Source organism: Podarcis raffonei, chromosome 14, assembly GCF_027172205.1.
Source record: "Podarcis raffonei isolate rPodRaf1 chromosome 14, rPodRaf1.pri, whole genome shotgun sequence".
In the NCBI taxonomy this organism is placed as follows: Eukaryota; Metazoa; Chordata; class Lepidosauria; order Squamata; family Lacertidae; genus Podarcis; species Podarcis raffonei.
The window spans coordinates 6,829,202-6,846,201 of record NC_070615.1 but is presented as its reverse complement, the minus strand read 5'-3'; the positions used below and the strand labels follow the sequence as shown (position 1 = coordinate 6,846,201).

The following is a 17,000-nucleotide window of genomic DNA, read 5'->3' as shown; positions in this document are numbered from 1 at the left end:
CAAAGTGAAAGTGGACAGGTCTTCTTGCTTCACTTCTTACTTTCATTATGTGTTTGTGGGGTGGGGGGACTGTCACTTCTTTAATCTATGTATATGATGGGAAGGCGGCCCTCTCAGTTGTGAAGTTTTCCCCATGTACAGGGCTGGTTTGCCCAGAGGAATGACCCCCTCCCCATGGACGTAGCCAGAATTTTTGTTGGCGGGCAAGTCTTTTTTTAATGGGGACAGGCCTCTTGTTGGGGGGGCAGAACCTCAGTTAGCTATGTATTTTATTTAATTTTATTGATTTAGGGGGAGCAGCTGCCCCTCCCTGCCCCCCCACTCCCGTGACCCTTTCCCACGTACAGCGATTGCCATGGGGAAATCTAAGGGACAGTGCAAGCCAGGGGGGCACCACTATGTTCCAACCCCTTCCCTTTGAGGGGTGTCTAGGGCTGAAGGGTGCCACCATGGCTCATGCCACCCTTGCCAGCAGGAGAACTGATGATGCCCCTCCGGTTGGTTTCTTCCAGGTTCCCTCAAGAGCTGAACATGGGCAAAGTCAGTTCAGAGATCATGTGGACCCTTTTTGCGCAGGACATGAAATACGCCTTGGAAGGTAGGGGTTGCAGATGCTCCCTAGCAGAGCAGGGGGTTATTTCTATGTGGAGCAGCAGGTGGAATTGCGGGGGTGTGGGGTGTTCGCAAGATGGAATGACCCAGCAAAGAAAATGGTGCATTTAGTATTAACCAGTGTGGAGAACTGGCCGGTCAAAACATCTTCATCCCCAGCAGCATTTGCCAGTGTAATATAAGTGGTGAGTCTTTAGAGTTCTCCACAAAGGAGCAACGCAAGAGTAGAAAAAATTCTTCCTGGAGCATCACGGGTGCTTGACGAAATAAGTTTTTGGCTGTTCACACTACACTTGGCCACATGAATTGGATTTATGCACAGCTGAGAAGGTGATTCCTTCCATCATTGTCCTCTGCTTTGAGAAGCCGGCCCTGCATCCCTTTCCAGGATTTGAACCATGGCAGCATCGGGAAGCCAGGGTGGAGGTCTCATAACCCTGAAGGGGTGGGGAGCTGCTGCCACCTGTGACACACACACACACACACACACACACACACCCCTGCTGGCCCGTTGGTGCCAAAAACATGGGGTGTCCTGGGTGGCCCCACGTCCTAGGACAGACTTGGCCACTGGCACATGAGCCTTGCCACACTCCAGAGGTGAAGGCAAATGAGTAAACAGAAGAGGCTTGGTTGCCATGGTCACCCAGAAGGCCGGAAATCATAACTAGGGTTTGTGTGTGTGGACTGGGAACAACCCTTTGCCTTCCATCTGTCCAAAGCAAGATCACTGGGACACAGACTTCCCTTGGCCCAACACAAAGCGTGTTCTGAACCTCTTTTCCCTCCTGCCTGCTGTTAATCTTCCAGCGGAGAGCCTGGCAGGGATCCCTATGGGTTAACTAAGCAACCGCCAAGGGCTGCATGGCTGGCTTTTCCCCTGAAACGCTCGACTGAGTGAGCATCAACATGAGGCAGCAACCCCCTCCCAGCTGCTGCACACGGAAAGGCACACAGGGGATAAAGAAAGGAGGACGTGGGCAGGATGGCAGAGGCAGTGGCAGAACCATGGCTGGAGGGTGGCTGGGGGCATCCAGACCAGAAATGACCACTTCTACGCATCTGGCTTTGATGAGAAATCAACTCACTTCACATTCAGAACGGCAGAAAATGGGTTCCCACTGAGCTGTTCAGCAGCAATATTTTCCTGCAGCTTGAGAGCTACCTTGATAAAAGCTACTTTTAAAGAGACAAGACTAAGAGCTTGGCTACAGGGCTGCAAAATGCAACAGCGTTAACCCAAGGGTACATGACTGCTTGGGTTTTCAATTAATGTGGCTTGAGTGACCAAGTTGCTTTTTGGACCACAATTGCAATGCACTGCAGCCAGCAGAATTGTAGGGTGCTGGCGCTGATGGGAATTATAGTCTAAAACATTGGGGGGCATAGGTGCCAACTCCCTGGGTGCCCAAGCACCAACAAAATTCCCCACGAAGGAGCCAGGCACCCACAAATTTCGGTGCCAGGGCCATGCACGCTGCATGGCAACCACGGTCACGGGTCCAAGTTGGCACTCCTGATTGGGCGGCGGGTTGGCTTAGAATTAACTGAAATGCTCAACATCTCTGCTAAGAATGCAAATTCTCTTTCCAGTGTCAGTGGCTGGAAAGCCCTGTCCTGCTCCATTCTCCTACTGCTGTGGCTTCTTGGTCCACTGACCCCCTCCCACCCCCTCCCCAACGCAATGAAACCTTCTTCCCCTCCCTCACTTCCGGCTATTGAGTGTCCTGATATCACCACACAGGAGTGGCCAGCATCAGGAAAGGGGGCTTGAACTTAGCCAGGGCTTCTAAAAAGCCAGTCCCCCAAGAGGGTAGGGTTCTCTTTGAAACCTCCCGAGACAAATAAGCCAAGGCACCCAGTTCTGCTTCAGAGCATTGTTAATCCTAATTCTAATACTACTTGCTGAATGAAACTGATTGAGGGCAAATGAAATTTTAATGTGGAATAAAGGAAGGCTTTGCACCTACAGTATAAAGAAAGCAAGACTGGGATGGATGGGAAACCTGCCTGGGAGAGGGCGGGGCAGCTGCCCCCCTGTATTTCTGCTCCATCCACCCGAGTCCTTCTGCCCAGCAATCCAATGACGTATGTGAAAGGCTATTATTTTGGGTAGACATGAATTGTCCAAGAGGAGCCATGTGGCCTCAGAAAGGCCCCACGCAGGGGTGCCATTGCTTTCTAACCTATTTTCTCCAACGTGGTGGATTGTGCTACATTGTTATCTCCTGCTCTTAGCGGCGTAAGACCTTAATGCTGCTTTAGTCCAGAGAGCTGCTGATGTTCTGCCTGGCAACAGATGTTGCCCCAACAACACAACGCTTCCATGGCCACCTGACTTCACGAGGCTGGATCTGGGGATTAGGAGGAGGAAGGTTGCCATCCTGGGGCTGCCTTGCTGCTGCTGCTGCTGCAGCCTCCTTAAGCAAGGGAGAGGGCATGTCTCTTTACAAAGTCAAGCCAGCTGGGCTTCCTGTGCATTTTAAACTGGGGAAGTGGGGGGGGGCGGTAAGGTAAGCTTAGCATTGCTTCACTGTTGCTGGACAAAAGCCCTTCAGCCTGCAGCTTGTGACCCCAATGCCTGAATGCTTTGCTGAATCAAAGAATGCCCTCCCCAAACATCATATTTTTACATGGGGGAGCATTCAAACATAGATTCCACCAGCAGCAACAGAGATTTCAATGAAGGCTGTTGAGCAGAAGCAGAAGCTTGCAAAAAAGAAGAAGAAGAAGTGCCCCCAGACTGTTGTGGTGGCGTCTCTGCCCCCAGCCCAGAGCCCTTCCCCGCTCCCTGCCCACTTTTGAAGAATGCTCTGGACCCAGCCACAGCCAGCCTTGCACCCCTGTCTCTCCTGCTTTGAAGACTGCCCTAAGGAGCCCAGGGATCCCAGGCAATCCTTCTCCTCTCTCTGTCCCAACCAGCTGGCCATTGCTGGTGACAAGAAGAGGCTGAGCCGGCCGGAACACCCCGTCCACCAATGCACTTGGGCAGCTCCTATGGCTTTGTCACCAGAGATGACCACATGTTGAGTCCTGGCTGGTGGAGGCTCCCAAAGGCCAGGCCAGGCCAGGCGCTTGAGCTGGGAAGCTCTGCGCCCTTTGCCATCCTCTTCCCCTTCACAGAGATGCCTTGTTATTTTCAGCAAAGATATAAAACTTGGCAGCTTGTCACAATTGGTCTCTGGCCTTTGCAGCCGTGCCCTGAGGAGACTGTTTCCAACAAAGCCTTTTGGAATCTGATGCGGGCAAAGCCAAGCCCCAACCGCACCAGAATACAGACTCCCTAGATCAGGGGTCAGCAAACTTTTTCAGCAGGGGGCCGGTTCACTGTCCCTCAGACCTTGTGGGGGGCCGGATTGTATGGGGGGGGGGAAATGAATGAATTCCTATGCCCCACAAATAACCCAGAGATGCAGTTTAAATAAAAGGACACATTCTACTCATGTAAAAACACACTGATTCCCAGACCATCCACGGGCCGGATTTAGAAGGCGATTGGGCCGGATCCGGCCCCCAGGCCTTAGTTTGCCTACCCAAGTCCTAGATGAAGAGTAAGAAGAGAAACGTGGACATCCATCGCAGGCGCAAAAGCGGCCTCCACTCTGCCGCTGATTGTGGCCTGAGTGAGCCCTGCTTTGAGGCCTTGTGGCTTTGGGCCATCACCTCATTCTCTGTGCAGCCAGAGACAGTACCAGCGTCCGACAAACCGGCAGCCATTCCACTTTGCAAGGCTCAGGGAAGAAGGAAGGAGCCTTTTCAGGCCGGCTGCTTTGCATGGGTTTTGGCCATGGGTGAACTCCTTCACAGGTGTCTGGGCGATGGTCGCCTGCCTCCTTCTGCGCTCCAGAGTTGCACCATGAAGAGTCAACGCTGGCAGAGAACAGCTGATCTACATCTGTGCCGTTTGTCTCTGCCTGTCAAGGCAGACAGGGAGTCATCATGATGATGAAGTGGGTCTCGTGTTCGTCTCACAGCCAAGCCTGTTGCTAGAAGCCTGAGAGATGCTGCGTCCCTTGAGGAACATGTGCAAAAACATCCTGCTGGCAGTCATCGGGGTGAGGAGCCTGAAAAATAATACGAGAAAGTAGAGTTTCTGCCTCTGTGCAGCATTACCAAATGAAGAGGGGCTTAGGGCCCAAGAAACACCCACTCAGCTGCCCTGAGATGGTTGTGGCAGTTTGTCTGGATGTTGCATCTGAGATGGGTGTTTATCTCATTTGAGCCCAGGATGTGTCAGTGGATGGGAGCTAGTAAGTTCCACCCCAATCTGCCGTTAGCCCTGGAGAATTCAGAGCAGCTCTCCCCCATTACAGACCAGAACTGGGGGAAGGGAAGACATACGAGAGACGCCATTTAAATCTCTTTTTTTTTTAAGAATATTTATTAAATTTTCCAATTTTTTAAACAAACAAACAAACAAAACAAACAGAAACATTAAACACAGGCATAAAATTCCCACAGCCATTTAAATCTCTGAAGCAATAGGTAGGGGCGGATTTTGGTATTATGGCACCCTGAGCAAAGACAAAATTTGGCATCTTCCTAAATATTTCCTATTTTCACAATAATTCCTTTTTATACTGTTGCTTTTTAATGGATCTTCTCAGTAAGTTCCTATGTAAATATAGGTGTTGTTGTTGTTGTTGTTGTTGTTTTGCACCCCCTTGGCTTAAAGACCTGTGCGTGGGAACTGCCCTAACTCTGGTGCTGCAATAGCAACCAGCAGAAGATATTTCATTTTAGATACTTCCCTTCAAATCCCATCAGAATTGGAACTATTTTATTTGCTAGTAATTGAAGCACATGCTCGATTATTATTTTATTTTTATTTTTATTTGTTTATATCCGACCTTTCCTCCAAACAGCTCAAGGTGACATACATGGCTTTTCCCCTCCCCATTAAGTGAGGATTTGAATCCTGGTCTCTCAGGTCCTCATCAACACTGTTAACCACTACACAACACTGGCTTAGTCAGGGCTCTCCAGAATGGAGACCTGTGGCATTTCCATTATATTTCTAAGTGGAAGTGGGTAGTCTTGTTTACACAAATTTTCTGATATCCTTCCCAAAATGACAGATTGTTTTGTGTTTTTTTTTTGGAACAAAAAAATGCCTCCTCTTTGAAGGAGGAAAACAGGCATAAATAAATAACGTTGGCGCCGGAGAAGGGCAGAGGGAGTCTTGCCAGTCACCTTGAGAGTTTGGATGCAGATGGATTATGTCCTTGCGCTTTTCTTCCAGAAGACTTGAAGGCTTCTTTGGAACTTGGTTGTCATGGAGACCTTCCAAGCCATTTGATGGAGGGACAATCCATTTGGCACTTGCCATGTTGTTGCTCGAAGCAGAGAAAGAAAAAAAACACTCCTTGCTGGCCAATTTCACACCTAGATAGGGGGCATCTTGCTGGGTGCCATCCAGCTCACAGTGAGGGGGTGTTGCAAATTATCCTGGCATGGGGCATGGGGGCAGGGAGAGCTTTTTAAGCCAAAGGACCACATTGCCTCTTGGTCAACCTTCCAAAGGCCGCATGCCAGTGGGGAACTGGGACGGAGACAAGCGCAGGTTAGGCCAAACACAGACTAGGAAGAAATGAATGTGACTCAAAACTTTGTACTGTAGGCTACATACTGTCCACACAAAAGTTCTGGGCTTTCTGTACACACACACACACTTCCAAGTAAGCAAGAGGCATGAACCTTGCTCACAGACGCATTCCAGACCAGCAAAATTACCCCAGGAGGTGAGTTAGTGATGGGTGTGGCCTGGAGATAAGGGGTGTAGCCTAAGGAGAGCTTCGGGGGCCAAATACTCCTATCTGCCCCCCGAAGACAGGATAGAAGAGAGCGTTCATGGGGCAGGGGCGTGAGGTTCCCCCTTCCCTGCACTTGAATTGCTCATTTGTTCCCCTGCGTTGTTCATAAGGGGCAGTGGAAGGAGCTCAGCTCTCCTGCCCTGATCAAGAGAAGCTTGAGGAGGATCCACTTGTGTGGCAGCCCCAGCCGGGAGAACTACAACAGGCTCAAACTTGGAAAGCTCTTTCACCAGGGAGTCCCCAGTGGCTCTCTCGATCAGCAGGCTCCTCTCTCACAGGTGCGCCCTGCACAACCTCAAAATTGCCACTGCCTGCTTTTTCTTAGGACAGGTGGGGTCCAAAGCCTCTTTCAGGCAGGGGGTGGGTCAAGGCATACCTGGGAGGCTGCAGAACATTCACTTAAGCGCTGGGACCATTTAGCGGAATGCAGAGAGTGGCTGCCGGCAGAACCTGCTCATAGAATTGTAGAGATGGAAGGGACCTGGTCTAACCCCCTGAAATTCAGGAATCTTTTACCCAAAGTGACTCTCATGCTCCACTGACTGAGCTATCCCAGGTATTCCTTGGGCTGCTGCCACCAGACAACACTCCGGCCTCATCCTGTCCTGTGGCTGTTAAACCTAAGCGGTAAGAAGGGAACAGCTGGGAGGGAGAACGAAAGAGTCCTTTGAGCATAAACAAGGACCTCCTCAGCAAGCGAAGCCACTGCTGGAGCTGTGCCCGCCTATCTTGGCCAGGGTGCTTTTGAACAAGGCTGGTATGTTTAATTGGCTGTAGTTGGCATCAATATTTTGTTCTGGCAGAGCAATGCAGTTTTGCATAATGTGAAGGCTGCAGAGGAGATAGACTTACCCATGCGCCTGGCTCCAAAGGTTTTGCAGGATGTGCATCCTGTGCCTTCTGCCAGGGTCTTGAGTTTGGCTCAGGAAAGGGGCCTCCCAACTGGACCCCTGTCCCTGAGGCCAAAAAAGAGACCAAGGCCAGCCATGGAGGGTTGTTGTCGCCTGTTGCACCACTTGTGAGTGCAAGGTCAGCTGAGGAGGAGGCAATGGTTGCCCTCAAGCAAGCATCCCATTATGGGCCACTGTGGGAGAACTGGAGGCTGTATGAGCTCAATGTTAGAATTCCTGCTCCGTGATTGCAGTCATGGGATTGCTGTCTTTCACATGGCGGTGTATGTTATGACTCCACAAAGTGGGATGTGATGGAGACAGGATGTTTGTTTTACTGTGTTCCGTTGAAGTGGGACTATTGTCCTTTGTTCTTTCTCTCTTTGCTGTCTGATGCTAGAGAGAGAGGGAGCCATGTTGTAGTGCTCCATGTGTTTTTATGTGTAAATAAAATAGATTAGCCAAAATGCTGAGTTGCTGAGTTCTGTTACGCAAACGGTGAACACTCTGTGGATCCCTAAGTGTGCCAATGTCTGTTGGCATCGGTCGTTATGATGTTCAGGCAGAAAAAAGCTTTTGAAGCTCCCGAACAAATGACCAGGAGGGAGAGAACATGCCAGTCGGGCATGTGTCTCTGCCAGGGTCCTACTCGAGAGTAGGACAAGCTCCTTACACTCCCCCCCCCCCGGTCCAGCAAGGCTCTCCTCTTGCTCTTCCATTCATTTACTGCATTTAACCATATTAGCAGTGATGGAAGGTGGTTCAACTGTTGCAATACAATTAACAACAACACCCCACTGATCTGGCTCGGTTGCCCCAGCCACTCTGATCGGCTTCCAACACATATAAAAACATACAAAAATATCAAATATTAAAAAACTTCCCAATACTTCCCGATAAATAAATATCCTGCAGTTTATTTTTATTGTCAGCTATGCAGCCATTTACCTGGACAGAAATTGAACTGGCCATTCCTAACTACGTACCTTGGTAGGAAAATGGATTTTGCTCGTAAATAAGTTTGCAATGCAAGAACTTCACCCAGATCTTTCCCCAAGGAAAAATGTGGGTGGCTGTTGACTTGGAACTGTATGTGCCGTGTTTCTCCTGAAGCAATTGTTAACAAAGTTTGCCACTCTTAATTAGAACTTCAGCCTGCAGGTCTGCAAAGGACAAAATTGCTGGAGAAAAAAAGTCGATCCAAAAGGACAGAGCTGTTTTGGAAGTGAGAAATTGAACCGCCTGGACATCTGTCTTCATCAAGCAGAGCTTTTGGCATCTCACTACCTGAATTGAAAAAGCTTCTCTGGAAATGAGCAATAGGAGCATTGTACACACACACCAAATGAAATGCACCTTCTGGAGGAAAACCAACACATTAGCAACCACACCACAGACCTTATTTACATACGGATTGAATTAGGGGCACAGATCCTCTATCATCATTTGCAAGGTGACACCTTTTGAAAGTGATCTGAGTTCTAGTGGGCCCCATCCAAAGAGCTGCACGGCACCACCCTCCTGTTCCTTCTTTCCTGGAAGCAGCCTTGATGGAGTGGCGAAGAAGAAGAAGAAGAGGAGGAGGAGGAGGAGGAGGAGGAGGAGGAGGAGCAGGAGGAGGGGGTTTGGATTTGATATCCCGCTTTATCACTACCCGAAGGAGTCTCAAAGGAGAATGTTAGCCGCTTTGAGACTCCTTAAAGGGAGTGAAAGGCGGGATATCAAATCCACTTCTTCTTCTAACAATCTCTTTTCCCTTCCTCCCCCACAAAAAACACTCAGTGAGGTGAGTGGGGCTGAGAGACTTCAGAGAAGTGTGACTGGCCCAAGGTCACCCAGCAGCTGCATGTGGAGGAGCAGAGATGCGAACCCGGTCCCCCAGATTACTAGTCTATCGCTCTTAACCACTACACCACACTGGCTCTCAGTGTGAGGCAGGACCTGAGCACAGGAGATGCTTGCACTGATTGGATCAAGCTGAACAGAGCCTCTTCAGATGCACCAGCAAGCACATAGGCTGACTCAAAGGTCACTCTTGCCACTGCCCCGCCCACTGGCCCAGGGAAAAACAAATCTTGCATGGCAAGTCTCTTATGAGCAGGCAGGTGGGGCCACTCAGAGCTGAGTCGGCATTTACTTGCAGGGTATGGTTTGGTTTCTAGACCCTTCCCCAGAGTCCAAGGGGCTCAGGACCAAGAGCACAGGGCTTATCCACACTCCTGCTTATCCCTTGCCTAGAAAGCGCGAGTCCAAACTATTTTCTGCTTGATGCATGCTTTCTTGGTACAGGTCCGAGGGGTTTTCCCCTTGTCCCATTGCTTTCCCCCGGAAAACCTACTCTTCAGTTCTAAACTGGAACCAACAGCAATCCAGAGCAAACCCGAATTGCTGCTTGCTCCGATTGAATGCTAAAGAGCAGTTCTCCCTGGGGGGAAACAGCAGGGCAACTGTCACAGATGCTTTAGTTGAGATTCCTGCATTGCAGGGGGTTGGACTAGACCCTCAGGGTATCTTCCAACTCTAGAGTTCTATGATTCTTAATCCACAGCACAGTAAAGCAGACCCCTTGCAGCCAGCTCAGATCTTGCAGCTCTTATGAGAAAGATTCCACCTGAGGCTTTGGTGAGTCTCCAGGGTGGGCTCAGGGAGCCCATAAGAAGGCCTCTCTTGGTGACCTTGTGGCCCACGCCAGACACTCACAGGTTTCTCTCCCCTCTCCTGAGCTTAAGCAGGCTGCCCATCAGAGAGGGAGACCTCTTGACAGCTGCCTCAGCCCCCTGGCCTTGACTTGGCTCGCTTACTTGAGTCCTCTCTGGCTGTTGGGAATATAGGAAGCTGCCTTATCCTGAGTCAGACAGTTGGTTCTTCTAGCTTAGTATTGCTTACACTGGCCGGCAGCAGTGGCTCTCCAGACCCTCCCTCTCTCATCCTTGCCTATAGATGCCATTGAGGATTGAACCTGAGGAATTTTGCATACAAGGTATATCTGCCTTCAGTCCTTCTCGTGGGAGGCACAGCCCATCTCTGCAGTGGGTCTGCTTTTTCCATGAGGTCCAGTGCTCTGTTACTCTCTTTCCTTAACCGTTTCAGGCCTGTGACTCACTTGTGGGTTTTGTACCACCTTAGACCAGGGGTAGGCCACCTAATCCGGCCCGCAGACAGTCCGGGAATCAGCATGTTTTTACATGAGTAGAATGTGTCCTTTTATTTAAAATGCATCTCTGGGTTATTTGTGGGGCATAGGAATTTGTTCATATTTTTTTCAAAATATAGTCCGGCCCACCACACGGTCTGAGGGATGGTGGTCTGGCCCATGGCTGAAAAAGGTTGCTGACCCCTGGCTTAGATCAATGAGCACAAAGCAATTCGGAAACCTAAGCAGATCTCAGGTGTTAAAAGGCCATTAGGATTTATTTTGCTGGGTCTAAAATGTGCACGGGGACTCTGTAATTTTATTTACAGCTGGAACTTTATTAAATATGTTATTTTTATTTTTCTGTGTTCCATTACAGAGCATGAAAAGCAACGGTTATGCAAGAGCACAGATTATATGAATTTGCACTTCAAAGTGAAATGGTTTTATAATGAATATGTGCGCGAACTCCCCACGTTCAGAGATGCAGTGCCTGAATACTCTCTGTAAGTGGGGGGGGAGAGAATGTTTCAGTTGGGGGGGAGGAAGAACATTCTGGAGCTTTTATTCTGCTTGTTGGGCTCAGTTTCCTTTAAATATTCATCCAGCACATCCTTCAAACCGGAGTCCATTTGTGTTAAGGTGCACTTAGAACTTTAAAAGACTCTAAATGTCTTTCCCCTGACTTCTTTATTTCTCAGTGAACCTTTTGCAGAGAAAAGGCAATCAGTTTCTCAGGAAGGGGCTTTTCAGCAATTATACTTAAAACCTCTTGCAGGCACCAGAATATTAATGGGGGAGTGGGGAGACACGAGGCTGGAAGAAGCTCCAGACGGGCTCTGGGTGGCTCCTCCTAGGATGAAGGCAACACCTGCTGCTGCTGCTGCTGCCGCCCTCCTGCCTGGAGGCTTTTGCCCACATCATGCAGACTGCGTGGCACCCCCTTGGAGGAGCATGGAGGCCGTGGCAATTCTGGAAATTCTTCAGCCTGGAGGAGAGAGCTATTGATGGCTGCTAGTCAGGATGTCTATGCTCACTTCTGAATACCAGCTGCTGGAAGGGAGGGAAAAGTGCTCTTGTGCTCAAATCCCCCTTGCCGGTTTCCCCTGGCATCTGGTAGGTCACCCTGAGAACAGAATACTGGACTAGATGGGCCATTGGCCTGATCCAGCAGGCTCGGGACTGGTTTTTCTTTTCCGTTCATTGAGCATTTCCCCCCCCCCACACACACACACCAAAGCTGCATGCCATATTTGTTGTGTTGCTTCTTGGAATTCCCGGTGTGGTATGCTGGTTTGACATCATCTGATAGGAAGTGCCTACAGAGGCTGGTGAATACAGCACAAGATATTATGGGCTGTCCCGTGAATCCGCTGGATGAAATAGCGGAAGAACGTTGACTCAGGAGAGTGAGGAAAATTCTCAGGGATGATTCACACCCTGGCCGGCACTTTCTTGATCTCCTGCCCTCAGGCAGAAGATATAGAAGCATGATTAGTCGCACCAACAGGGTAAAGAACAGCTTCTATCCCTGGGCTGTTAGGCTGCTGAAAGAAAAGATAACAACAGGGCAACTGACTTTCAGGTTTGGTGGGTGTGCGTCAGTAAACGAGGGGAATTTAGATTAAGAGAGCTGAGTGGGGGGTGCTCGTGTAATCTCACTGTATACAAGTTGTACAAGTGACAATAAAGTACAGTGGTACCTCGGGTTACATGCGCTTCAGGTTACAGATGCTTCAGGTTACAGACCCTGCTAACCCAGAAATAGTGCTTCAGGTTAAGAACTTTGCTTCAGGATGAGAACAGAAATCGTGCTACCGCGGCGCGGCAGCAGCAGGAGACCCCATTAGCTAAAGTGGTGCTTCAGGTTGAGAACACTTTCAGGTTAAGTACGGACCTCCGGAATGAATTAAGTACTTAACCCGAGGTACCACTGTATTTCAATTTCTCCCTTATAAAAGCTGCCACTCTTTCCCTGCTCTCCTGCAAAATGTGGAATCCTGTTTGGGCCAGGGCAGGTGGAGAGCTGAGGCTGGGAATCAAGGCAGGCCAAAAGACCTCACCCTCTCCAGTCTGACAGTTTAGTCATAATGCAGCCCTTTCCCCCCCTAACCTTGGAATTCCCCAACTGTGGATGCCTGAATACTGCAGCAAGGGGAGTTTCAGGGCTATAGGGCTGCAGGGCTGAGGGTTGCCTTGAGCCTCTTCCAAGGCGCCATATCCTTTGCGTCAAGGCTGCTTCACTCTGCGCACGTTCAGGCACAAGGAGGAACCTGTGTTGACTGTCTGAAAAACAAGAATGTGGGTGAAGCAGCCGCCTTCCTCCCTCCCTAGGTGGTTTGAGCCTTTTGTCATGCAGTGGCTGGATGAGAATGAGGACGTCTCCATGGAGTTTCTTCACGGTGCACTGGGAAGAGACAAGAAGGACGGGGTGAGCAGAGCTGTGAAGTGGGGGAGGCCCTGAGGCAGGGGGCACTTTGGGTGATGGGGCGGTGGTCCTGAAGCCCACACACTCAATCCACAGCAGCCTAGAGCCGAGAGGTTCCTTGGCATATAACGTGGCGCCTGAGGTAAATAAATGCACATCTGCACTTCCTGTTTCACAGCAAACATGGATTATTGCCTTGCCCTGTTCCTCTCTTATTCCCCCACCATGGAGAGATTTGAGAGTGGCTTGTTTTGCTAGGTGAAAACAAGAGAAGGAGGAATTTTTTATTGGACAAAAATGCCCCTTTCATTGATTTGCTGTGACAGCATTTGCAATCCTATCCAGAGAGCTATAATTAAGGCAGTAGCTGTAGCCAGGCATTATCCTGTAAAAAGGGCATCTTTCTGCAGAAGCAGCAGAGGGAATCATGGCCAGGAACTGCCCACCCCACCCCCGTGAGTGAGGAGAAAGATCTGTGTTTGCTGCCACAGAGCGTAGCAGCCTCAACGCAGCACTGAATGCAAACCTTACACGACCCTATTGCTGCTTGATGACCTATTTAGATGGCAGATTTTCCAAAGCCCCGTTCTTTCAAATGTGGGCTGCTCAGTCTGTGCTGCACTCCTGGTGTGCTCAGCTGAGGAACCACGGCTGGTGCTGCTGTGGCTGTTTGGGTGTGTCTGGGGCTCACTTTCTGGAGAAAAGTGGAAAGAATGAATAGGCTGAGAAGAAGAGCCTCCAGCCGGGAAGCCACACACCCTGCACAAGCGCCCTTTAACGGTGTGTCTTTGTGTGTTGTGGTGTCTGTGTAGTTCCAGCGAACATCGGACCATGCCCTTTTCTCCTGCTCAGTGGTGGACGTCTTCACGCAGCTCAACCAGAGTTTTGAGATCATAAAGAAGCTGGAGTGCCCTAATCCAGAAGCTCTCTCTCATCTCATGAGAAGGTTTTCTAAGGTAGATTTGCATCCTCTGAGCAGCTTGGGGTTTGTGAGGGAGGAGTCACGTTTTGTTCCTGTGGTATTTTAATCTGTAGCCTTGTATATTAAGCCTTGCTGGCATTCTTCAGCTCTTCCTTGTTGCCCTGTCAGAGAGCAAATCTCCACTTTTCCAGGCCTGTGACGTCCTGAAATTCTCCTTTTAGATGTCATGTCTGTCCAGGATAAGAGCTGTGTGTGTTAGGTCTAGCCACACCTTATCTAGGTAACTGGGACCTCATCCATGGGACAGGAGGGGGCACGAGAGGCTTGCTGAAAGGTAGATGCCTTGGAGGGGACAAAGCTGCTCTGTTCTAGCAGAGTCTGACCCATAGCTGTCAACCTTCCCTTTTTTGCGGGAAATTCCCTTATTCCAGCGCTGCTTCCCGCTGCTATCCCGGATTGTTAGATATCCCATAGACTGTCCCAGGGACAGGTGAGGCTGATGATCCCTTATTTTCAAATCTGAAAGTTGACAGCTATGGTCTACCCAGCCCAATGTTCAACAAAGATGGAAATGTCATGCTTATGTTGTTTATTTTATTAAATTTATATACCACCCTTCATCCAAGCATCACAGGCCTGTTGACTATATAAAAACAAAAAATACATGACATAACAACAAACAAAACAATACCACCACCCCAACACACACTTTAAAAGGCCATCGATTTTTAATTAACCAAAGACCTGTGGGAATAAAAATATTTTCACCTGGCACTTAAAGCTATAGAGACTCCCTGGGGAGAGGATTCCACAAGCAGGGAGCCACCACAGAAGAGGTCTGATCACATGTTGCCCCCCTCCAGACCTCTCAGGGAGGAGGCAGACAAAGAAAGGCCTCAGGTGGTGAGCACTCAATGTTCCCATCCCCTATAGTTCCATCTGATTTTATTCTGCTCCAAATTTGATTTTAAGCTGTATTTTAATTGATTGTTTGCGTTATGTTTTTAATGTATCTTATTTTGATGTTAACTGCCCTGAGCCCGGTCCTGGCCAGCGAGGGCGAGGTATAAATAAAATTTATTATTATTTTTATTATTAGATGAGTATTGCAGGGTCTTGGTCAGTTCATATGGGAAGAGCCGGTCCTTGTGTAATTGCTGTTCTTATGGTTATGCACTTCTGGTTGTTAGGCAACCAGGGGGTCCTAGGCCCTGGGGGTGTTCCGAGGCGCGGGCGGGGGGCGGTACGCCCTGGATGCTATTCCGGGGGGGACAAAATGCCGACCCCCGATTGGCATTGCCTCCCAGGGCGCGTGCCACTCGCTGTGCACCCCTGGAACGTGTGCCACGCCCCCAGGACAAGCGCCGCTCTGGGTACCGGAGCAGGTTGCTCCACCTCTGCTAGGTCCCCTTTCCTCAACTTCCCCCTGTTTCAGGAGTTAAGAGCAGATTTCTGATGGGATGGGGTGCAACAAAACCATGGCCTAAGTTTCTGTGAATTGTGGTGGGGCACACAGACAAAAATGGCAGATATCTGCAGAAAATAATTAAAGCCTGGAGAAGTGAGAAACTGGGAGAAAATGACATTGCCAGAGAGTCTTCCATCCCTAGGAACATACCCACTTATTGATGCTCCTTTGGGCCAATTCACCAGCCCCACTCTGGACCAAGTGGCAGGGAGCTTAATTCCTCGGCCAGGGGGTCTGGGATGAGGCTTGGCTCTTCTGCTCCAAGGACTCAAGCCCCCCCCCCCGTGGAGTTGCCACAGTAATGTGACACTGACTGCTGCTCCTTTGTGTGTGTGCTTTTCCCCCCAGACGATCCATAAAGTGCTTGTTCAGTATGCTGTAATTATTACAAATGATTTCAGCTCTTATTGTGATAAAGAAAATTTGGTGAGTGAAATTTAATTTCTTCTTAACGTGCTGTCCTACGATCCCGGCAGGTTGGGGTGAAATAGGTTCTGTGCGGAGGGCGGCGCGCGATCTCTTAGGGGAGAGGCTGGCCAGGTGGAGGGCAGGTGGCGTCCTGTCCTTGGGGAGGCTGGGTCAGCAGCTCCTTCCAGGGACCAGATGAGAGAGAGCCATGACTCATTAGCTTTTACTAATTAGCAGGCCCATGCAGCAGCTCTGGGGAGAGGCAATTGAGCCTTTCCCCAATTGTCTTCATGAAGCTGCTTTTAACCACAGATTGGGTGGGGAGGGGGGTAATATAGATGCCACACTTTTATAGATGCTGCCTCCCTCCACCCCCACCCTCCCAACTCCAAGATCAAGTAGCAGCTTCAGGGAAATGATTCAGATGAATGAGAGAAAAGGGTTAAGCACCCTCTTCCTTGATCTCCCGAGCTGCTTTAGGCCAGGGCAGGTTCTCTGTCCCTTGAGCTCAGGACTGTTGAGCCAGCCACTGTCGATTAATGGACAGAGTTCTAGGCTGGGAATGTGGAGGCCCAGGCCGCACTGTCAGGCATGAAGGGGCTTTGGAGCAGTCACTTTCAGCCTGCCCCACCTCGTAGGGTTGTTGAGATGGCTAAAAGGACGGCCCCATGTACACCACCCTGAACTTTTTGGAACAGTATAGAGAAGTGGTAAATCAATAAAAGGGTAGTAATAGGAGTAGTACAGTGGACGCTCGGGTTGCGAACGTTATCCGTACGGGCTGCACGTTCGCAACCCACAGCGTCTGCAACCTGCAGTGGTGCATCTGCAGATGCACGGGTTGCGATTCTACACGTCTGCGCATGCGCAAAGCACAATTTAGCACTTCTGCACATGCGCAACCGCCGAAACCCGGAAGTAACCCGTTCCGGTACGTCCGGGGTTTTTTTTGCATAAATTTTTTTATTGATTTACAACAAAACAAAACATACATAAAATTTTTCACATCCAATTTTCACAAATTGCTTCTTTTCTGGACTTCCTTCAGCTTCTCCGTAAATCATCCATAGTCATTATTTTAAATACGCATTTCCGGGTTTCAGCGGTCCGCAACCCGAAAAAACGCAACCTGAAGCATCTGTAACCCAAGGTATGACTGTAGTAGTAAATTTCTATAGTGCCCTTCATCCATAGATCTCAGGGCACTTCACTGTAGAAATACAATATAAAATTATTATTATTATTATTATTATTCACTTTTATTTGCATTATTATTAGCATTATTAGCATTTACATTCCACCTTTTCCTCCAAGGAGCTCAAGGTG

General features: G+C 49.5%; 1 protein-coding gene across 4 annotated transcripts in view; it reads left to right on the top strand.

Moving 5' to 3' along the window:
* Positions 1 to 17,000, top strand: part of UNC13C (unc-13 homolog C) — a 133,316-nt gene that overhangs the window by 92,667 nt on the left and 23,649 nt on the right. For all 4 annotated transcript variants that reach the window (XM_053364334.1, XM_053364332.1, XM_053364333.1 and 1 more), the window contains exons 18-22: positions 513 to 598; positions 10,828 to 10,954; positions 12,783 to 12,879; positions 13,689 to 13,832; positions 15,615 to 15,692. In XM_053364334.1, the coding sequence (XP_053220309.1) occupies positions 513 to 598; positions 10,828 to 10,954; positions 12,783 to 12,879; positions 13,689 to 13,832; positions 15,615 to 15,692 (532 nt within the window). The remainder of the gene's footprint in view (positions 1 to 512; positions 599 to 10,827; positions 10,955 to 12,782; positions 12,880 to 13,688; positions 13,833 to 15,614; positions 15,693 to 17,000) is intronic.